Source organism: Limanda limanda, chromosome 8, assembly GCF_963576545.1.
Source record: "Limanda limanda chromosome 8, fLimLim1.1, whole genome shotgun sequence".
NCBI classification, from domain to species: Eukaryota; Metazoa; Chordata; class Actinopteri; order Pleuronectiformes; family Pleuronectidae; genus Limanda; species Limanda limanda.
Window position 1 is genome coordinate 22372521 of NC_083643.1, and position 24873 is coordinate 22397393.

The window sequence follows — 24873 nt, forward strand, 5'->3', positions numbered from 1 at the left end:
AGGCTGAAGAAGAGTCAAAGTTTCCCCCTGAAACCCAGTCACAGTATTCCTCCAGTGGTGAGTCGTTAACGTACCGTTAATGCTCCAAAGCTCCCAGTGCCAGCGACTCCACGGGCCTCTCACTCCTGCCTGTGTAGGAGAGCAGAAAGAAGCTTTATTCAAACTCCGCTGCACATTTAGATGTTGGACAGAGACAGAGAGGGAGGGAAAGAGAGAGAGAGAGAGAGAGAGAGAGGGAGGGAGAGAGAGAGAGAGAGAGAGAGAGAGAGAGATGTGTTCCTCTACTGCCAGTTGGTGAGGTCATACAAACAGCCTCCAATATCAGAATGCAGAACCAGAGAAAATCTGAAGGGGGAAGAAAGGATCTAATTATCCCAGTGTTTCTACAGTTATTGGTCACTCTGGTTTCAATTATGGTTGGTGTTGCCACACACTCAGAGCGAGTTTTGTAACTACAAAAACTGTAGTCAAATGTCGAAGTCCAAAACCTTCACGGGTGGTTGTGCATGTTTAAAATAAGCTGACAGATATCATTTATTTCAGATTTATTATCAGAGAAATCATTTAAAAGTATTATTAACTCATACAAGTGGGTTTAACATTTCGACAGAAGGCATTTTTCAAAGTTTTCATCAAGTTGAAATATTTATACATTTACAGTGCTGCAGTAAAGAAAGTGGTGCTGTACATAAAGCAGATTTAATACTAACTTAATGGACCGAAAAAACAGCAAATTTGAAAATAATATTGGAGAAAAATGAAATGTGTTGATCATATGGTCAGATATCATATCTCAAGAATGTGTGTGTATTTGTGTGTGTGAACACTGTGCTTCTATGTTCAACATGTGTCTGCTGCTAGTGTCTGTGCATTCATTTAAACATGCTGATGTTGACCTGAGGTTGAGGAAAGGCGTGTCTCCTGTTCGTCTCCCACCAAACTCCATTCAGACCCGTAAATACTGGCTGTGTGCTCCGTGCACTCAATGACGCACACAGTCACCGTCCACGTCTTCAAAGGGAAAAGTATTAAGAGACGATTTACTCTAATTTTGTGCTTATTTGCAGACCTGCTGTTTGTTCAGCAGCTGCACACAGATGAAATAGAAACACCAGGTTTACTCCCCATCATTCATGGCAGTCAGCTGTTGCTGGGTAACGTATCTCAAAGAGCGGCACAGAAAGTTAGACGCCAGATTATTTTTAAACCTCGCCACCTCCAAACATCTATTTTATAGATTTATGCTGCAGCTTATTTTACACATGGAAAGTTTGCCTGGTAGCACATGCCCTTTATTATCGACACTCTTGTGCACATTCATAGTTATACAGCCTCTAGAAGCACAGATTTCTATTGTTTGTGGCTGAGCAGCTCCACTGGAAAGCTGCAAGGCGAAGGTAAGTCAGCGTTTCCCACTGTTCAAGCCAAAAGGTTTGGAGATTTAAACCAGTGATCTGCAATTTTGGGTCAAAACCTTTGACATATGAGTCACAACTCTAAGAAACTATGTCTCTCTGAGAAATGTGTGACATTCACAGTTTTCCTACATGCAGGATCTATTAATAATCCCAGAGAACCACTCATTTGATGTTGCTATGATCTCAGACAAGCATTTCTTAATTTGTTAGTATTCATTTGTCTCTCTCAAGGTAAAGCCAAGACTCGTGTTGAGTCAAACCCTGCAACCACTCTGTGACACAAGAAACTGAAGGTCATACAAAGGAAAAATATCAAGGCTCCTTCTACACTACCATTTTCCACTTCCACTTCATACACCGTGGAAAAACTAAGTCCATAAGTTTCTCTGAAACAGGGAGAGCTATTCATCTTCTCAAAATCTGACTCAGATAGTCAAAATATCAGTAACAAGGTTGTGTCTATGTAAGAATTTCTTTCACTGTCTGTTAGGAGTATAGTCATACTTTATTGAGTCATTTAGTGCTCGGTTATGCTCACAATATTACAGCAGGGTTTTGATATAGACCGAAATTAAAACTATTGTGCAGTCCACCTTCATGTCCACCCTAGAGATATTCTGTGGTGTCATGATGCCCTATCAACACTTCAGTATTTTGTATCCCAGTGCATCACGCTAAATAACTCATGACAAATTTGGTACTAACCCTTGTTCTCTGTACCAGAAGGTTGTAAGAATACATTGCCACCTAATGTAATTAATTTAGAGAGCTCTACTGTTGCAGCTTCCAAGCTACTTCACATTAAGTTCTACAGTACACGATCCAGTAATGATCTAACCCTAGATAATGTGCCCACAAAGATTGGCAGATTGGGTTTCAGGTATTATGCACGGTTTAATTGTAATGAGCTACAATCCACCCTCAAAACAGAGTCCCCCATTCCTCTTGGCTTTTTTCTTATTAGATGTAATACTAAACATTTTTTTCTTCCTGTTTGTGGTGCTGTTTTGTATGGAAGCCCATTTCCGCAACTGTGATGAAGAAGAAAAAATGTGTATCTCATAATTATGACTTAGTATCTCATTATCATAAGATAGTATCTCATAATTATGAACTAGCATCTCATTATTATGACTTAGTATGTCATTATCATGACTTAGTATCTCATTATCATGAGATAGTATCTCATAATTATGAACTAGCATCTCATTATTATGAATTAGTATCTCATTATTATGACTTAGTATCTCATAATTATGACTTAGCATCTCATTATTATGACTTAGCCTCTCATTAGCATGAGATAATATCTCATTATTTATGAGATAAGGACTGTGGGCGGGGCGCAACAGAGCAGGGAAGACGTGGTTGAGCGGAGTCATGATCCAACATCATCGATTAATAACTAAATACATATGATTATCAGTTTGTGTGAAGATGGACAGAGAGGAGCACACAAACACACACACACACAGAAACGCACGCTCCCGCAGACAGACCCTGCAGTCAGTATCTCATAATTATAATATCGCTCCGTCACTTTAACACTGATGTAGTTTTTTTTCTTCATCACAGTTGCAGAAATTAGCTTCCATAGAAATGGGCTTCCATACATGGCTTACTGCTGGCTTAATAAATGGTATTTTGTTAGAAAATGTTTAAACTTGAGTATTTTATTTCACATTGTGTAAACCTTAAGTGTACTTTAGTTGTTTTCCCTTGTTAGTGCTAAGGCCTTAGGACAGGATGAGTTTATAAGCATGTGTGGACAGCTGCTGGTCAGAAAACCCGATACAGACAGTCACATAAGAGTCCTCCCCTTGAGTCCTGTGATCAACACATTTATTATATATTCTGTACATGACATTTGACAGTGACTATTTCAGATCTGCCATGAAATTGACTTATTTTGTTGCCCAGACAATGAAAGCCTGTTGGCTGTTATCGTTACATGGTAACAACCACCCACAGATCAAACTGTAACATCTAATGCGGCAGTAGGAACAGAAAATTACTCAGTATACTGGCTTATTTATTTATTTCTATGAAACTTTTGTTTGGGTGTCAGGAACATCCGCCTCTAACTGTTACTTAAGCTGTTTTCACAATTGTCCTCTGGAAGAACTCTGAAGAATTGGGTCTAAACTTGAGGGGTCTTGCAGGAAGTAACATATTTATTCTGCTGCAGAGATCATATGATTTTATTTACAGCCTCGGATCTCCTGCTGTATTGTCACTGATTCCTTTGGACTTTCTGCAGATTTTATACTCGGGGGGCAAGAAACTCAGAAGGCTCTCACTCGGACATTCGCGTTCACAAATTCAGCTCCAAGCAGCTCAATTGTGCTGTAAGTTTTTGTTTTTTTCGATTAAAAAAACAGTTCTCAACTTGATAATGGCTCAACATTACTCTGTTTTTCACCTGAAACATACAGTGTAATTTAAGATTAACATCTCCTCCAGTTTATTTTTTTATAAGACCATTACCAAAGCAACAAATTTGAAGAACTGAACCGCTCTTTTGTTCTGTCTGTGGCGGCAGGAAAAACCCCTCCTGTACACGTTATAGTGTCATTGGCCTGAAATTGCACAGAGGTTGTTAAAAGTGTTGAGTGTCCAAGCTCTATGTGTTGGCCGAACTATATATTTAGTCACACAAGGAGTCTCTAGAAAATGTGTTTTCACAGTCCGGGTCGTGAAGTGATTGTGTGTATGGATACAGAGAAAAGCTGACTCACAAAATCAATAACATTCCCTTTTAAATGGCTCCTGTTACTCACAGCTTTATATATAACTAATAAGATTGACCATGAATACCCTTTTGTTGGAAAAAAATGACATCACACTATTGAGTTTATCTAAAATTGTTAATTCTGTATTTGTGTGTTTATCTGTGTCTTTGTGGACACACCTGAACCGTTGCCTGTAGGAACTGGATTCAGCTCATTAACAGTCTCTGTGAGCACAAACCTAACTTGCAACTGGAAGCATTTCTCAGTGTGCAGTGCGCCTGAAAGACCTCTCAGAGTGGACGAGGGAGGTCAGCACACAGAGACACTTGTTTTCTCTCCTCTCAGGCTCAAATTATCCAAATATGAGCAGCCACAGGGTGGAAAGTTGCTGAAATATTGCTGACACAGGGAGCTGGAAGGGAACTGGAACCACACTGAAGCGTTTTTCTTGCAGGGTGACAAATTTCAAGCTCTGAAAAGTGCTGAGGTGTCTCTGTCAGAGGATGGGTTGATGCACTGTCTGTTCACACAAAGACGTCACACACACTTGCACGTTCTGGTCAGTGTGCAGACATAAACGCATGGCAGCAATGGAATCAGTTTTTGACCAAGGAATCTGACTTGGCTGCTCATTCATTTCTCCAGTGGCTGATCTGGGATTTTTCTTAAAAAAAACTGTGCCCCCCCTCAGTTTACACAGAGGGGCCAATGTTATGTTCAACATCCATGCACTATTCCTGATTCAGCATGTTGCACATTAACATCATTCTATAGCTCTGAGCAAAGCCACACATCATTGAATATATTTTGAAAATTCTTCAGGCACATCGTGTTATTCAAAAAAAACTTAGAAGATAAACATTCTTAATAAATTATCAGGTCTATAAAAGTAAAAGAAAAATGACTGCTGAAATTGGGGCATTTTAGAGGCCAATCAGTTTTCAGTTAGGCCCTGTGCACCCCCATGACCCCACCTCTAGGTCCGCCCCTACATATGTCACAGTAGTCCACAATACAACACAATACAACATAAACATTTTTATTCATGCAACATTGTCCAAGAGTCAATGTTGCTCTTTCCATCTGTCTGCTGGTCCCTTCACGACTTTGGTCACCTCTGAAATATCACAACTACTTGGTGCTGACAGTCATGGTCCCAAGAGGATGAATCCTACAGTCTAAAGTGAACCCTTGACTTGGCATCACCAGCAGTTTGACTTTTTTTGTGAAATATCTGAACTACTCTTTGACAAATTGACATGATCTTTGTACAAATGTTAATTTCCACACAGGATGAAAACTGTTAACGGGTTAAAACTTTTGATTAACTTACACTGGCAAAACTATCGACATTTTCATCATACTCAGCTGCAGTTTGTATTGTGTTAGACCCAATTAAAAAGTGTGTCGTTTGCTATAATACTAAACTAAGATGGGTCAGCATTTTGCTCAAAGCACCACTGTGCCACTGTGCAGCCTCACAGAGCTGACTCTTATTTATTTTCTGAAAATAGAATTCTTTCTGATGTAATTCAACACAAAGTTTCTCAGTGATAACTTGGCAGCGCCAATGAGGATGGAAGTCTGGAAATGTAAAGACATACTTTAGAGAAAGAAGACTTACTCTTACAGATGTAGAAACTACTGTAAAGTAGTACGTATAAACATATTGAAATTATTGTAATATACACAACCAGTATCTAGTAGAAATGCACAGGTATATGTGTACACATACACTAAATTTGAATTTGCAAATATTCTGTCATTGAATGTATGACTTTATAAATGTCAGTGGTCTGTACATCAAAACTTATGAGGCCTCCACTACTTGCGAGTCAAATTTGTAGAACCTGATACGGCCCACGCTGCAAACTATAAATCACCATAATTGCTACTTACCTAACCCTAACCTTAACCAAACTTTAACCAAAACTTATAACATGTCTTTACCTTAAAATTGAATGATTTACTTTATGGGGACTTTCTTTTTGTCCCCATAATGTGACTGTGTTAAGAGATTTATGTCTGCACAACTTGAGTAATAATTGGACCACACACACAGGCACATGCACAGGCACATGCACAGGCACATGCACAGGCACATGCACATGCGCAAGCACAGAGAGAGAGAGAGAGAGACAGATAGACAGAGAGGGAGAGGGCGAGGACGAGAGAGAGATGACACATGTACCTACTGTAGCCGCAGTTTAAATCATTTAACATGCCAGGTCTCAGTAAAATACAGATACAGGCTTGAGAAACATAAACATTCTGTAGATGCCAGAAAATGATAACACTGTATTTAAAGTGCCTGAAATAGACAGTCTCACTTTTGCATTTTGTAGCTGCTTGATCACAGTGATTTGGAGTTTCTGCTAACGAACCTAATCGTTGTCAGTACAAATTTAGTTTCCCCCACAATAACGCATGGTTCCAAAATCTTCCCCAAAGCCTTCAGATGAGTTGAGAGGCGGTAACTGTAAAGGTCATAAAAGGTATGATTCACATCATTTTCATGTACTTATCCCCAGTCAACGACCTCTTGTCATAATAACATCAGTATTTTTTCTTTGTGATATATATTATTGCAACAAGAGCCCAGAAAAAAATACAAAGCACTTACATAGAAAGTTAGGAATTCCAATGAATCTTCACTTCTATTAACATTCTTTAGCCATAAATATGTATCCTGTAAACAATTTCGTAGTCAATCCTGCAAATTCTACCCTTTACCTGAAGATCGCCCAAACTCAAAAATATAAGGTGGCATAAGGTTTTCGCTTTCTTTACACAACAGGGCGGTGGTAACAGAAGTTATTTATATGAAAATTAGTTCTTCTTGTCATTTAATACGTGTGTGTTCACACGGTTGTGTGTGCATGTTTGTGTCATTTCATAAGGTATTCTTTCAACCAGTCCTGGATCGGCATCTCCTCCTGCTATCCATTAAGGAAGGGAAGTTGAGTGTGTGTGTGTGTGTGTGTTTGTGTGTGTGTGTTGACACTGCCTCTCGCAGTCTATCCTAAGTGGGGAGGCTGCACTGAAGTGAATAGCTGCTTTATGGCCCACTAATTGTAAATGTGTATATGTGAAAAATGTTAGCGATTTACAGAAGATCGCCTTCTCATCTTTCTTTTATTGTCTAAATGTACTTGATGATGTTTTATGATGTTGGGAGAAGACATACAAACTGATGACTCACTAGTTTGCAAAGCAGGTAAACAAGTCAACCGGGTGGCTATATATACAAATATAAAATTTAAGCTGCAGGTTCTCTATTCAACAGTGAATTACTACAGAGCTCTACTGTTTGTAATAGAAAAGTTTTGTTTTTTTCATCAGCCACAAAAATGGTCTTGACTCTTTTGACCCTTTTTAACGATTCAAAAGTAAGTTCACCAAACTGTAAATTCTCCTCTTAACTTCTGGTAAGGTTTCATTTAATTGTAGACCTTAATTGTTAAACCAACAAATATTTGAAAAAATGAAAAAAGTCCAATGAATCCTACCTTTTTTCTTCTTTCGTCTCCCAGCAACCCATTGGAGCAGCCTATCCCACATGTTGGGAAGTTAACCTGCATTGACACATCCCCCATGCATGTTTTGTTCGTCTGTTATTTAACAGGATTATTCAAAACTACAGGCAGACTTAAATCAGTTGATGGATCCAGGACTTTCTTTCTTTCACTTTCACAAACTTTGTTTTTCAACATTTTTGTGGATTTCTCACACAATAATTCAGGGCTCTTGATGAAGAAAATCAGGCCTGTTAAGGGGACTGACATGTGTGGAACTTGGTGGGGAATCTAGTGAATCTAAATTTTGTTTGTACATGAATGAAGTGAATGTGGACTGTTGTATGTATGTGCTTTCTTTTTGCCATTCTAGTTATTACTATGATGACATTACTTTTTCTGATAAATGGTAGACGATACATTGTTCTGCATCTCTGTCATGCAGCAGCTTTTCTCTGCCATGAGAACTATCAGTGTGATCTCGTATAACAATCGATCTTAGTGTCAGTAAGTGTGGCAGAGTTGATGATCCATAATAACAGCAAAATCTCTGGGAAGAAAGTTAGAAGAGGAGGTAACACAGAAACACATTTGAAGAACCCGTTCACCTCATTAGTGGATGTACACATATTTCAGCTATGGAAACTATATGCAGGAAAAGTTTCCTGTTTTGATATTTAGATAAGGAGCTAAACTGGTCACTGCAGACTCGTTTTAACGACGTCCTCTCCATAGGGATCTACAGTAATGTGACTGTTGATAATCTTGTTTGTCTAATGTTGCACTGCACACTTTCCACCCTGTTTCCTCTCTGTTTCTGGACAAGCTGTTTCTGTTTGTCAGCAGCCGTTAGAATTCCAAAATGGCCGTCTATGATAGTGTTCCCATTGAATCAGTGAAGACAGGATGCTTCTGGGAGCATTTCAATTTATTTTTTAAATGTATTACATAATTTCAGGTGTTTGAAAAAAATGATTTTTGGATGCTGCATAGGTGGTGAGAGGGAAGAGACGAGGAGAGGGAGGGGCAGGGTGGTTACTGGTTTAATGGGAACACTATGTTCTTATACTGCAGCACAGACCGGCTTCTCATGTCCTGCTGCATGATGGGACAGAGAGCCGCTCCACACTCTCTTGACAGGTTGCCAGACTCTCAGCCACACCGGGCAGGTCTGATGCTGGGAATGGCTCAAAGGGAAGCAAAGGGAACTGTGGGAATATGGAAATCCATGTGAGGCTTGTTTTTATAACTGCCATGACTGTTTGTGGTTTCTGTGTGAGACAGCAGGGCTGATGAATAAATTCAGCTTAATGAAAGAAAAAGGTTGAATGTGTTTTATTCTTCAAATGAAAGACATTAACATTTGAAGCTATATATTTATGAAATATTTGGTAGAAGACAATATATTAAGCTTACAGTAAATGCAATCAAAGGCAATCATTAATTAAAGAATCAATATGTTTCAAATCACAGTGTAACTTGACAGTTTTGCACTTATTGTCAAAACTGTAAACAATTATCAACCTGACTCTGTAGTTATTCTTATGACAACAGAGCATGTTTAGGGTTTTTGAGCTCAGTGTTTTGGTTCCATGGCTCAAGCTGTTTTGTTTTTCTTTCATCAACATAATTTCCAGCAGCAGCAAACAGTCAAAAAAACCTGGAGGGCAGCACTGAGCAGCAAACATAAGGTGAACGCAGCAGGGACCCTTAGCTGCTAAAGAGCTAGATATTTTCCTCAAGAGGTGGTGGAGACCAAAAAACAGACATAGTAAAAGAAATGGAGCATCAGAAATCCCCACTCCTTGGTAGCTTAGTATGCCAGGGCGGAACATCAAAGTTGGCAATTAAACCTCAGTAGAAAGAGTTGTGCTACAGGGATTAATAAATGCACACACGTTATTTTTTCTGAAATAATGAATAATGGTTTGACACTAAAGTAATTTTTTATTTTATGAAACTTTTTATTTTATTAACACATATGTTCATCTATCTATATCTTTATAGTACACAGCTAGGCTGTTAGAAGTTTAACAATCAAATTATTCAAATTATATGTGTGTTTGTCTGTGTGTGTGGGAGAGAGAGAGAGAGATGTCAATGATACATTGTCCTCATTTACATAATTTTATTCTCACTAGGATAGAAGTTCAAACATGAGTGTGTGCGTGCGTTTGGTTGTAAGTGTGTGTCTGTTTGTGGTTTGTACATAGTGTCAATGTCAACCTTTAGCATTTATAATTATCTATCTATCTATCTATCTATCTATCTATCTATCTATCTATCTATCTATCTATCTATCTATCTATCTATCTATCTATCTATCTATCTATCTATCTATCTATCTATCTATCTATCTATCTATCTATCTATCTATCTATCTATCTATCTATCTATCTATCTATCTATCTATCTATCTATCTATCTATCTATCTATCTATCCTGCTATGCACGATCTCGCCCGCTAGATGGCAGTAGCGCTGTGGCTGTGAAAAAAACGTGTTTGAAAAAAACAACAAAAGAGTAGAAGAGAAAGGAAAAGGAAAGAAGCCGTAGCAGCAGCAGTCGCAGCAGCACTAGCAGCAGTACTGCTACTACTAGTACTACTACTAGTACTACTAGTACTTGGACATGACCTTCAGCTGTTGCGTCACAACTTTACTGTTACACACAACCACAGGAAGAAGAAAACAAAGTGCAGCAACGAGCAGCAGCTTCTCTACAGAGCAGGGTCCAGCTCAGGAAGTGAACAGCTGAGTGACTTCACTTTGTTTTCCGCCGGTAAGTCTCCTCCATTTGTGGACATGTTGTCTCGTCCCCGCGTGGATCTGAGAGCTGGGGCTCAGCTGTGGAGTGTGTGGAAGCTTTTAACGTGTTCTAACTCACCTGCGTGTCTCTGTGTGCGTGTCTGTGTGTGTGTGTCTGTGTCTGTGTGTTTCTCACTGGAGTTGTGTGTTCCTACCAGACCCTCCGTGTGACTCATTCATTGTGTGTCCGTGATTTGAGGCGGTCGTTCTGTTTTTATTAGTCTCCAAGAGAACAGGAGGTCAAGGTGTGTTTAGCTGCTGTGAGTCAGACTACATGTGGCCCCCTTATTCCAGAGCTAACAACTTCTAACCATATCTCAAACTCATTAGAGCTGAAACATTAATCACAGTTTATCAATACACAAATTAATGTTAGCCTAACCAGAGATGATCTGACAAAAGGCTTAGTGTCTGTTGTTTTTATATGTTCTGTCTAAAATAAGAGGAATGAAATACTATTAACATTAAGACATTTTGCAGAAGAAAGACAAAATAATAGATCACAAATGGTATAGGCCTAAGTGAGTCAGAGACAGATAGAGTTCCATGTTAAGTCTGCACTTCTGGACAAATGGAAGAACCCTAGTTGCAGTATAGAGAGTCTCAACAAAAACCACAGAAAATAAAGTTGAAATGAGAGAAAATGGAAGAAAGTTGAAAAGTGTTCAATGGTTGAATTATCATTTAATTATTCAGACTACACATCACATGTTATGATTTACTATAGCATGATTTCACGAAATTATGATAATCACATTAAAAAAATCAAGCAATCACCAATGTAATTTAATTTGACATGCAAATTAAGTTGAATGCACTTATTGTAACAAACTTAACATAAAGCAACATGATCAGTGCACACAGGCCAGTTGGATCCAGCTGGTAACATGATGAGACAGGGGGTTTTCATAATTTCCGTTGATTGTTCAGAGCAAATAATTAATCTTGATGAAAAAAAAATTGACTTTTCGAGGGAACTGATATTTGTGAATGTATGAGATCCAAGTAAAAATCTTGATATAGGCATTTAATGTGATTTTTATATGGGATTGTTGGGCCTTGTTGGAGGTATGCACTCTACTGAGTTCCACTCTAGTTAATTTATACATAAGTTGCTATTATCTAATCTCTCTGCGCTTTCAAAAATTGTAATTACAACATTCAGGTGCTGAAATTGTCCCCTTGGCACTATATTCATATATGAACTCAACAAAGTTGTATCCTTGTTTATATTCCACTTTATCCTGGTTATCCTCTGTTTTGTTACTGCTGTGATTGTGTATTATCTGCTGCTGCTGCTGCAGCTTAGCCTTCCAAAGGGAACCATTCAAGGAATAGTTCACCCAAAAATGAAAATTCATTATCTGCTCACCACTATGCTGATGGAGGGATTGGTGAGGTGTTTGACTCGAAAAGGCTAAAGAAAAATGGTGTAAATTATGCTGTTTCGAGTCAAATTTGAATGTCAGGGCTTACTGACACTTGGATGACACCACATGAGGAGTAGGGAGGCAACTATCCCTTTTAAATTTTAAATTTATTGTAACCCTGAAAGCTGTGTGCTTGATTAAAGATATAAGACGCAGTGAGTCAGGTGATTAAAGTCCTGTATCTTTAGACAATCCATAAACCATCTCTTTAACCTTACAGAGGTCTCGTCTTCTACAAGGAGAGCTGTTTGCAATGGTCAATGAGAAGAAGTAGTGGGCCTATGGTTGACAAGCAGGCTGATTATGGCCTCTGTTTCTGTTGTATTTGCAAACAGCTAATTTCTTGAGTGCTCATTACATAATAAACCTATAATCTTGTAGAACCAGCTGTAGCTGTTGTCCCACCGGCAGTTCTACCCCGATAACATCACCAGGATGTTATCTGATAATTTGTAGTCGTAGCTACTGTTTGTGTCCATCCTCGATAACTTTGCTCACTGTAGCATTAAGTTTTATTGCTCATAATAAATTTGATAATGATTTAATCTCAAACTCTTCATTCCAATGGAACAGATACAAACCAAAATAATAAAAAGGTCTTGTTTGCATTTCTATTACAAGCACATAATCATCATCATCATCATCATAATATCACTCATTATTTATTTTTTTTTGTTTATTCAGTCCACCCACAAAGTGTGAATACATAACAGAAACACTGTTCCTTTTCACACCGCGTGTCGTCTTGGGTCTCATTTAGCATTTAATCAGATAAAGGGTGACGGTGAAAAGGATCTAATTACTGACTCCCCCCCCCCCCCCCCCCCCTCATAAAGGCGAGGCAGGCCTCCCGTGGCAAACAGTCTCAAAGGTTAAAAGCTTTTTATTAGTGTTGTTTTGTTGATCTCTGGCTCTGCTGTGATGACCGAGTTGACTCATCGTGGACAAGGGACTGCAGATGAAGATTCTTAAATCAGCCTGCTGATTTATTAATGGTAGATAGCGTTTTTTATTCTGGAGGGTACACACTCTAGATTTAGCCTCGCACGATCAATTAATGTTTGGTTACTCTGTTTCTCTCCTTTCTATTGTCCTCAGTGAAAGGGACATTTAGTTATTTATGACATTAGTCAACATTTGGTGACATACACTAAATGCAACATTACTACTCAGCCCTGGGCACAGCTCATGTTCACCTATAATGGACAGAAATGTGAAAGTCATGCTTTCATTATAGTACTTTGACATAAAATGTCGTAGACAACCATTAGCAAGAGTGGGAATGTGGAATTTTAATTTGAGAAGCTTGACATATATAAGGCCAACGCTGATATTTTACGGTTAAAAAATCAGACTACAATATTATGGCAGATACAAATGTTTTTCATAAATACATATCATTACCAACATTTCTGATGAGGATCCCCCACCCACTGAACTGAAAATAATTTATGAACTGATCTACAGCTCGATATTCTTGATCTTGCTAGGCCTGATTGTGGAAATTCAAGCTGCGACTATTAGTCAGTTACACACTTCTCACAGGAGATCGTACACACTCACCAAAGTTACATAGTAGAACAGACATGCGGGTGAGTAGTGGGAATGAATACAGCACCATAAGTCAATGGGGGATTTTTTAGATATGTTCTGAACAGTTGAAAAATAAACTTGTCAGTGCTTTCTAGTGGACTACATGGCGACACAGCTTCTCAATAACCACAATAAATCTATAGTTTTTCTGTCTTCTACATGTTGGGACAAATATTCACATTTATACCAATATGCATCTGCAGCACATATACAATTAATTTGCAGGGTTTCCCCCAGAAAACGTGCTAAGCCTGGTGGTAGGGCTGCTAGAAGGCACCCGCGGGGCGGGGGGGGGGGGGTGTTGAGTCGGATTTTGAGCTGGACACCATTGTTTCTTATACTCTAAACATGTTGCACTTTGTTTAATATGCACACCTAACTTTTTTATTTTGATAAGGGGTTAAATAGAAAGTTTGATATCTTTTTGAGTTGCACTGCTGACTTAACTTATAAGCCCTCTTTTTTATTTATTTTTATCACTTTGGAGTTGCTAGTTTAAACCTACAGTTTTGCACTTTAATATTTGAGCCTTTGTTTACATTTTGTTTTGTGCTGCATTATATGGTGACATACAGTTTGTTATCAAAATAAAATTAACTGAATTGAAATGGTCAATTTGATTTTTTTGGAGGAAAATTAATCGTTTAGATTAATCGACTAATCGATAAAATAGTCGTCAGATTAATTGATAGAAAAATAGTCGTTAGTGGCAGCCCTACTTAATATTAAAAAAAATTCAAGTTTGCTGTGAACATAGCAGTCAGGCCTCTTATTTCAGAAACAATGAACCGTAACAGTTTGGTTACCAATAAAAGATAAGCGTACTACTTCTTTGCTTTCAGCCAGCTACTCAAACAGACAAGCAACAAAATAACAAACAAACAAAATACACAGGCAAGTGTCGGCCTACTTTGAAATAAATTAAACACAGAACTTTGTAGGGCTATTTGAGTCCTCCTCATATTTGTGGAAAATGTATGAAATAAGAAGTACCCTATTTTTAAATAAATAAAACCAAATAGCTGCAGCCTAATCGTGTAACGGACTAGGTTTATGTTTATGTTCGGTTTTGACTTATGTTCAGTAAAACACTGTGTTGAAGGAGCGTTCTGATGTCTGAGGGTCAGAGAAGGCAACGTATGTTCAGTAAAACACTGTGTTGAAGGAGCGTTCTGATGTCAGAGGGTCAGTGAAGGCGTCTGGGTGGGACATGTGACTGTTTGGACCAATAGGATGGTTGCTTGGGGATCGGGGCTCAATGAGGAAGTGAAGTGTTGTTGATGTGTGCGAGTGACGGATTTTTTTTTTTTTTTTTAATAAAAAAAACATGCAACGCTTAGCCTGGCGGGGGGGGGGAGTAAGGCCTGGCGGCCCACAAGGCCTATACAGCACTGGGGGAAACCCTGAATTTGTTTCAGTGCAATAGTTTGTAATGCTATTTTACTACATGCTGCTGTATAAGAGCCATGTCAATTTGAAATATCTAATTAGAGGAGTACTTCGAGTCGGTGAATGTGACTGAGCCTTCATTGTTAAGATATATAACAGTTATTAACATATGGAAACAATTTTGCTGAAACCTCTATCCTTTACAAGAAGCAGACTCAATTATATTGAGGATCTGTAGGTTACACTGTGACTGTTGTTCACTGTGTGAAGAGACTGTCTCTCGACTCAGATACATATTGATATTCCATATGTACGGGGAATGACTTGAGATTGTCTCAATACGATAGAGAACTCAAAGTTTCCAAAGATGCCAAATATTTCATGGCTGCTTTTTGGTCGGGATGTGTCTTAAATAAATGAACATGACATGTAGAATTTTTCCGTTTGATTTAAATACCAGGAAATATTGATGAAATGCAAAGATGAGCCATGTGTAATTATGAGGCTGAGTATATTTCCTCTCTAGTCAATCATGACACTGTTTCCTTTTCGTGCAGTGTCAGTTTATCCTGTCTGGAGAGTAGAGGTCATGTCTGCGTAGTAACGCCGCAGTTACAGGTATTTTTTTCACGAGTTTATATCTTTTAAGTGTTCTTCAAACCCCGGGCGGTGCAGCCTGTCATCGCCTCAGGGGTTAGTAATGATAAGTTGTATTTGTCATCCAATACCGTGGCCTGGCTCCGCCGCATCCCCTAACGTAGCAGAGGGCACAGTTATTTCTGGGTACCAAGGTTAATCTGGGTCGTGTGTGAGCTTTGGTTAAGGGCATGTCCTGGCAGAAAGTTCCAAGTTGGCCTCGTCTGCTCTTTAGCTGTCACAATGTTTTATGGGGCCAATCAAATAATCACTGGACACTGGGTGTGAGTGTAAGTGACTTTGACTACGTTCTTGCAGACGTTCAATGGTGGCGCGGAGAGCACGGTTGCCTTGTGGGCCGTCTTTGAAAGGTGATATGATCTGCCCAATCTGTTTCTGGAGCCTTTTCCCCTTTAGTCAGCTGTTGTGAGTATGTGGCAGTGGAAGTGTTTTTTGGAGGGGGTGTTGGACTACACTGATGACAGACACATGAACAAGCTCTGGCTGAGACTACTGTTTGAGGACACACTAGTTTACAGTAGCAAGTTTCTTCTTATGTAGCCGGGCCATATTTCACGCAACACTATTAGGCTTTGGCTCAGTTACAAGAGAATGACATAACAGCTTTGTCTCTTTATTTTACACCCATTACAATAGAGCACCAGGTTTGCAAATGCATAGTGAAATCTGAGCACACTTCAGTTGACCATTTAATTATCTCACCTTGGAGCAATTTTAATCTACTACTTTGGTGTGTGTGATTATTTACAGTGTTCTGTTGCGTTATCTTTTCACTGCTCGGGAAATTGATTCAAGGAACAGTGTGTTTGTAGTTTTTTAGAAAGCGGTAGCTGTATTTCAATGGTCCGTTATTTAGGCATGATATTTAACTGCTCACACAGTAATACAGCAGATATATCACATAGCAACAAATTGTTTATGGTGTGCCATAACTGGAAAACCTAAGAGGATAAAGACAGTGAAAGAACAACAAAAATTTGTCGTACAAGGACACAAAGATTATCAATATGTTTGCAGATAAAGGTAATAAAAAAACTGACTGTAAGCTAAACCTAGAGGGCAGCCCACTATGATGTCATGATTATGTTTTTAAAAATATCATTAAGACTGTGTCATTCAAGTATGTTTCATAAGTGGAAATGCAAACCAGAGTAATGTGAACCTCTCTCATAAACATTCTGGACACAATAGATAGACAGACTGGCTCCTCTTCTGGTACAGTTGCCATGGCAACACCCAGCGGCATGGACTCTTGCAAGAATTAAATGTGCTGAGTCAGCAGCAGGCTAACGATCTCGAGGAGGAGAAGATGATGATATGTATAATAAAGTGGTTTAGTTGGCGATGATGAGGATTGATATTTATGTGAAAATGAAGTGTGACTCGTCTTACCTGGAGGAGCTGTAACCTTAGACTAACAATCCAATTAATGTCCAGTCCTTCATTTATTAGTGACATATAAACCTACTGAATGAGGCACCACTGCACCAGCACTGTGGTCATCCAGATATTTGTACCAGTGAGCTCACACAGCTTTAACTGTTTCATGTCCGTGCAACTGTTTTTTAACTTGTAAACATTCAAACTTAAAAGGGATAGTTCACAGAAAAATGGAAATTCATTCATTAACTACTCTCCACTATGTTGATGGAGAAAACACGAGACTCCAAAAGTGTTTTGTGGATTCAAACAATTCACCCACCCCTCCATCGGCAAAGTGGTGAGTGGATAATGAGTGCATTTAAATTTTCCGATATCCCTTTAAGTGCATCTTATCACTAAGGGCCTGATCTACTAAGATCCCAAATAAAGAGTGCTAAATTGCGTTTGCATTATAACAGATTGCATGTTTAGTTGGTGAGCGTTTTGCGGGTGATCTACTAAAAATGATTGCAAATGATAACAGGTGCAAACATGATCGAGGCAGTCCTTTTTAAATGAGTGGCTGTGAATGCTCATTTTTGTTTGTTGCAGCCACAGATGGCGCTGTGCTGATTAGCACCCACCTTTCAAACGTATTACATATAGACGCAGTCACAATCCCTGCAATTACTTTCAAATAAAGTATTTGCATCTACTCCTCCCAGTATTTTCGGTACTCAGGGTAGAAATGCCCGATAATCCATTTTCATTAAGGCAACTGCACGCAATGCTCAGTGCGCCCCGCTAGTAGATCAGCATGCATGTTTTTTTGCAGGTGAAATCAAGTTTGCACACGTTTGTACACGCCCAAACCTTTAGTAGATCAGGGCCTGCGACTTCCGATCAAGCTGCTGAACCTTGTTTTTTTGTACCATTTCTTCGCAGGGCAAGAAAAAAGGAGTTTGCTGATTGAAGAAGCGTTTCCAAACTGGGACATGTCATACATCATAGCCTTTCCTCCTCCGTCCTGACAAAAGGATCCTGACAGTCTACCTCAACAAACGTGTCATCCATCCTCTCTCTTCTACCTCTTAGCACATCCCCTACTCCTTCACTACCTCAGCATGTACTGTAAATGCACATAGCTCTTATCAACCGCGTCAGAAAGTCCAACTGACCCTTCACGTTATCACCGGTGCTCTCGGGTGTCAGTCATCCAGCGATAGTGGAACAGTTGACTGGGTTTCTTCCGCCTTTACAGCACATAATCACTATCTGACACTGTGCCAGGAGGTGCCGCCTGGAGCAGCCATGTTGGGCGTGGTTTTGTGATGTCAGAGCCCTGCGGCAGACCAGCACCAGGATCTTGGGAAGAGCGGAGTTACCGAAACGCTCCTCTGTTCGTGGTTGGCAGCGAAGATGATGAACAGGACATGGGTCAAGTGGAGACAGGCATGAGGAACGAGATGTTTCGAGAGGAAGAAATGGAGGATGATGAAGATGGGTCGGTAAGTTACAGGTGTTTATTCATGTGTGCAGCTTGTGTCAAAGGTTTCCTAGCTTACAGGTGCATAATGAGGTGTAGCTTGTACCTCAGGTTTTTTACAGTATTAAGATCGATCTTTTTTCTGATATTATTAGTTAAACTGTAACTATTCAAATGTAAGTTTTTTTAGCATTTGCAGTTTAAGTGGTGAAATGTCTCTGTGTTATGCGTATCTGTGTTGACTCTTTTTTGGGTCCTCATGTCATGTCTCCACCCCCCGTGTCCTCTCCACCAGCCATCGGAGCGACAGATTGTGGTCGGCATTTGTGCCATGATGAAAAAGTCCAAATCCAAGCCCATGACTCAGATCCTGGAGCGCCTTTGTAAGTTTGACTACATCGACATGGTCATCTTTCCTGAGGAGGTGATCCTGGAGGAACCTGTGGAGAAATGGCCCCTCTGCGACTGCCTCATCTCCTTCCACTCCAAAGGTAAGATGTTTAGGAATGTCTTTCTGTGTCATGAAAAATGGTGAAAGGGGGTAGGGAAACGTGTCCTGCTATCTTAACTCTCCATAGAGGTGGTGGAGCTTATAGATTTTTGGGGTTACACCTTTGTTTGAGAAGTAGCTTTACATTTCCTCTATGAAGTTTGAATTGCTTAAAGTTTTTCAATTGCACTCTGTGCTACTGTGCAAGTGCATCTTATTTTATTGAAATAAATAAAATCCACCTATTATGAAAAAAACAAATTATAAATCAACACTCTTTGCTTTGTATTATCAAACCTCTGTTGTGAAATTCATTTGTATTTTGGTGTAAACAAAAGGGAAGTGATGCTTCCCTTTTGCAGTAACCAATTGTCAGGCGAAGATGGGAATCAGACTTCAACAGACTGAAACTAAATGTAATTTCCTGCAACATTGTATGAATCTGTTCAATAAGTTTAAAAGAATTATTGTTTATAACAAAGGTCACTTCAGACACATTTACAATGAAGGTGCGAGTATTATGCTCTATTTATGTTTTCATCACTGACAGTTAACTAAAAAAGTAAAGGATGAACCCCTGAACAGCATCTTTATAAATATACATTCTGGACATTCATACACTATTCAAATATATTTTCCTACTAACCCTACTACCCTACCAACTGTTTCTGTGGGTATGTGAGTCAGATATCACATGGGACTACTTTTTTCATTGTGTTTGTTTATAGAACATCATTTTTTGAGTGTTGGTATGAGTCGTGTTTCTGGAAAGAAGGAAAATAATGTTCCTTGCTGTTTCTGAAAGACGTGGATTTTTGTTACACTCACTTGTAGAGGAACTTGTTCATGTGGAACATGTTTTTAAGCATTAAAGGAACTTGAAGATATCATTTCTCAATAGCCCTAGTGGTTGGCTAATTATATTGAAGTAACTTAACCTGCACATGGTGATGCAAGCCTGTTCAAATAAATGAACTATTGTTGCTGCACTGGTGGGATATAATGTCATCAGCACACTAAATTTTTGTTGTTGGTTGAGCTTGGATTGTTACACGTACTTGACTAAGGTATAAGGACTGAAACAGTTTTTATAAATTTTACTGCAATTGTCAGGATTCCCTCTTGACAAAGCTGTGGAGTACGCCAAGCTCAGGAATCCACTGCTCATCAATGACCTCAATATGCAGTATTTCATACAGGACAGGTAAGCTTTACATACGCACACGCACAGACACACACAGATACTCCCTGCCAGGCTCATAACCAGGACTAACAGAGGGGAAAACATTACTCCAGCCCGAATGCAATCTGAGACATTGTAGTAATTCCCAGTCATTCCCAGAGCATGACTTCAAACCAAAGGTGTTAGGGCGCCTAAGGTTTTCTAGTGAGACATTTTCCAAGCTCCTCTGAAAGTTCAGTAATGACCTGCTAGAGGAGTTCAGGGAAAGAAGCTCACTGAACTCTGGGAATGACAGTGACCTTATTGCTATTTTCACACAGATTTATACATAAATCAGCCAAAACATTAAACACTATCTATTTAAAAGCTGAACATGTAGACTCACTATGTTTAATAAACATATGACGTTATTAATAACAGTTGTTTGATTCCCTGTCAGGAGAGAAGTTTACCGGATCCTAAGAGAAGAGGGCATTGACCTACCTCGCTACGCTGTGTTAAACCGAGATCCCGACAAGCCTCAGGGTGTGCAAGAGTTCTTTTTAAAAATATAATCTGTTTTAATTAATTAAATATGAACCCACGGTTTTATAGCAACAAACGTATATTAGCAATAAACAGCTGCAGTAATCAAGTAATATATTGATAATTTTTTGTGTTAAGTCCAAGAGACAGAAACCTAAGTTCATTTAACAAAGTATTACCCATGTAAGCTAGATTGGACGTTGCTGAGTTCATCACTATTTTTGTGTAAATGTTGAAACACAACTGAGACCGTTCACATTGAAAAGTTAAATATTACAATTTTATTTATTTAATTGTTTTTGCTGCCATTGTGACCTGTTGCCTTTTGGACATCAAGTCATCTTTCTTAGTCTGTGTTCAGATTAAATGGGGGTTGGACCTCCAAAATGAATGACTATCTGTTGTTCATAGAAATTACGTAAACTGTAATGTGATTGCAACGCAAACGTTAAATACGTCTAGTCACCAAGTGATTCAAATCCCAGCTCAGCAGGAAGATTTGATCTGATTGCGCATTAACATGAAGAAGAAAAACTTATTCACTGTCTCTTTTGGTCATAGACATTCTGAAAGATTTTGTTTTGTACAAAATCCAAACTTATTCAGGCACTCTCCTTGTCTGTACCATCAATGTTTGTTAAGAATTATCAAGCAAAATGTGTCCATATGCAGAGTGTAATCTTGTGGAGGGTGAGGACCACGTGGAAGTGAATGGGGAGGTGTTCCCGAAACCCTTTGTGGAGAAACCTGTGTGCGCTGAAGACCACAACGTCTACATCTATTACCCAACATCTGCTGGAGGAGGCAGCCAGAGACTCTTCAGAAAGGTAACTCTCACCGAACAAATTGGCAACAAAATGTTCAGTCATTGGCAGATACTTTCAGGAAGGAGTTCAGGAAGCTGCTTCGGGTCACACAACTTCTAAACTCAGCCATCCATTGATACAAATATTCGCTGTCTCTTTATGTTATTGAAGTGATGTTGATTTGATGTCTCACTGTTTTTGTTTAAGGCTCATCCATTATTTGATGAGAAAAAGAAAATGTGGTAAACTTAAATTATTTCATAATTTAAAACTCTGTCTCTTTGATATATAGATTGGGAGTCGGAGTAGTGTATACTCACCAGAGAGCAATGTTCGAAAGACTGGATCCTACATCTACGAGGAGTTCATGCCCACAGATGGCACAGACGTGAAGGTAAAGTCAAAGTTAATACGAGTTGTTTTATCACTGTAGCTGACTTTCTCCGGGATTTTCCTTTCACATAAGAATAAGTGTTCAGATGAGGAGCAGTGCCTGAGGCAGGACTTAATAATAATGCATTTTATTTATTTAGCACCTTTTTTTTCATTTAATTTACCTTTCATATATTAAATGCAGCTCAAAGTGTTTTACAATAATATCAAAGACATGAAATAAGAGATATCAATAAGAACACGTTAGCAATACAACCAAGACTTAGGATTTATAAAAAACACAAAACTACCTAAACCTTTGATGCGCAGCAACAGTAAGCTGCTTTCCCAAACTTTTTGTAGTTTGTTTTTTGGGATATTGAGCAAGCCCATGTTAGAAGATCTCAGGGAACAGTTTTGAACTGATGCAAATGCATATTCGTCCACATTTTCTATGTGAGATATTTGTGTTCTTTTTTTTTATGTGTGTCTGTCGTGTATTAGAAACATCATAAACACTTTTTTCAGACTTATTCCTGCTGTATTCTGAGATGGGCTCATTCTGACATTTTCATGACATCTTACTACAGGGCTGGCAGGCAAAACTCCGGAGATTGTCCGTAGCAACTGACTCGGACATTTATGTCCTCACATACAGCCCCTTTGGATAATTTCAGGAAAATATTTGGTGTTCAGTGCAGATCTTATAGCAGTTTTAATAAAATGTAGAAACCGTTATCATATGCTCACAGACGTTGCCTTGTTTGTGTGTCTTCTGTATGTGTTCTTATTATGTGTTGGTCCTGGAAATCTCAGGTTTACACTGTGGGTCCAGACTACGCCCACGCCGAGGCACGAAAGTCTCCTGCTCTCGACGGAAAGGTAGAGAGGGACAGCGAGGGGAAGGAGATCCGCTACCCCGTCATGCTTACTGCCATGGAGAAACTGGTGGCTCGCAAGGTCTGCCTGGCTTTCAAGGTAAACCTGCGCCATCATGCAGCGAAGTTCAGCACAGTGATCAAAGATAAAAGATCCATGTTTGAGATGGTCAGACTTTTCTTTTTGAAAACTACATTATTTATGAGTTAGTGGTCATCCTTTTGACCTATTTTACCTCCCACACACAATAGTGGTGGGAAAAAACAATTTTAATGTCCAGTATTCCGTTTGTACCCAACACAAACAATGCATCAACCTGCACAAGACCATAGGATTTTGTACCATTACAAGCCTGATGAATATAAACCTGTGACTGAATAACTAATGTGTGCTACAGTTTTATTTAGCTGCTGTGAAAATACATAAATATGATAATAATTACTTCCATAAACAAAGTGCTGCACTTACTGCTGACAAAATAGTTTATTAGCAATAAGACAATGCCTCTGCAAACAAATTATCCTGTGTTCTTTAAAGAGCAGAGATTCAACAAATACACAAACTAATTTAAAAAAAAGTACATACTGTATGGAGCGCTCTGTTAAAGTGTGTTCCTCAGTTGTGTTTTATATTCTTGTATTATAATCATGTTACGTCTGATTAAAACATACTGTATGTGTTTTCTATAGATGTTATTTGACGTACTTAAACTCATTTTCTTTTTCTTCTTTAGCAAACGGTTTGTGGATTTGATCTGCTCAGAGCCAATGGCCACTCCTTTGTCTGTGACGTTAACGGTTTCAGCTTCGTCAAAAATTCCATGAAGTACTACGACGACTGTGCCAAAGTCCTGGGGTATGTGACTTTAGCTCACAGACACACTACTAAACACTGATCTCTAAAGCTGCTTTCAGAAATGCACTGAACTCTGGAGGATCTCTGGACATTCTTTGGAGGGGCTGCACATGATAATGTGATTGTCTGAGTTAGAGGCTCCAGACTTTCCCTGGCCAGGCTCCTAATAATATTGGGCGTGGTGATGACGTTAGTTACGTACTATAAAGAAAGTGGCGCCATTCATTTAGAAGACTCTGACAAAGGTGTCCAGAGAGCCTTTGGTGATTTGCCTCTGCCTGCTGCGTCACCCATCACCTGAGGACTGCAGAGATTTCTGTTTTGTGAATGACACAATTGTGCGGGTACACGTCTGAAAACTGCTTAACTTTTCTACTAGGTCATTAAATCGCAGGACTTTTGAAGGAGAACCTTGTAATGCATTAACTATCACACTTTATTACAAGAACGATATGCATCATTGTAGATCATGTAATAAATAGGCAGGCTTTTTTGTTTCTGGTGTTGCTGACTGTATTTGAAGCATTGTCTTGCTGTGTCTGTGTGGCAAGTGCTGCCTTGAAGCTGTCATGTTATAGTTTATCCACAGCTCTAGACAGCTCCAAGGATGCTGTTGTCAGCTTTACATCGTAGTTTGTTTCTGATTCATTACCTTTGAAGCTGATACTGCATGACTGAAGACTTAAAAATGTTAAAAATATAAAGGAAGCTTTCCCTCCAGTAATGATAATAGCATGAGCATAATTCCTCAAGGTCCAATGCTCAGGTCCAAGCAGCAAGACTTCATTTTTTCTTTAGGGCACAAAACAAGCACCAATAATATCAAAGTGTTAGCATTTAATTTCATATAATGTGTTTTTTATGATATACACTAGAGTCGATTTTTTTATAATCTCAATGTGCCTAGTTTTTGTTGGTTGCATAAAACATCCTTCAGGTGAAATCTGAGACACAGATGTAGACCTTGAATCAAGGTGTTGCAATGAAAGTGACTGGCGCAGGGAGACATGTGCTGAATGAATAATACGTTGGCTTATTTTTTCTTTTGTTTTATTAACCTATTTACCTCATTCAATTATGATTTCAAGTCATCATTGTTATTTCTTTCCTCTGTTTCACCAGGAACATGGTAATGAGGGAGTTAGCCCCCCAGTTCCACATCCCCTGGTCCATTCCAATGGAGGCTGAAGACATCCCCATCGTCCCAACCACCTCAGGAACCATGTATGTACTGACAGGGAAAATAGGGAAAATGTTCATGTTAATCCGAGGGATATTGCTCCTGTGCCTATGACACGTGATATGAGATAAGACCTCATCCTGTACTGTCTTTTATAAATATGTGGCTTTAAGAGTTGTATGAAATCTTCAACG

The 24873-nt window shown here is 39.0% G+C and overlaps 1 protein-coding gene across 2 annotated transcripts in view; it reads left to right on the top strand.

The window, feature by feature from the left end:
- The first annotated feature begins 10208 nt into the window (after positions 1-10208).
- The window catches only part of ppip5k1b (diphosphoinositol pentakisphosphate kinase 1b), a 53366-nt gene continuing 38701 nt past the window's right edge, over positions 10209-24873 (top strand). For both annotated transcript variants that reach the window (XM_061076600.1, XM_061076601.1), the window contains exons 1-10: positions 10209-10446; positions 17849-18411; positions 18685-18880; positions 19993-20083; positions 20502-20587; positions 21260-21414; positions 21686-21787; positions 22582-22743; positions 23378-23499; positions 24622-24723. In XM_061076600.1, the coding sequence (XP_060932583.1) occupies positions 18235-18411; positions 18685-18880; positions 19993-20083; positions 20502-20587; positions 21260-21414; positions 21686-21787; positions 22582-22743; positions 23378-23499; positions 24622-24723 (1193 nt within the window). In that variant the 5' untranslated portion in view covers positions 10209-10446; positions 17849-18234. The remainder of the gene's footprint in view (positions 10447-17848; positions 18412-18684; positions 18881-19992; positions 20084-20501; positions 20588-21259; positions 21415-21685; positions 21788-22581; positions 22744-23377; positions 23500-24621; positions 24724-24873) is intronic.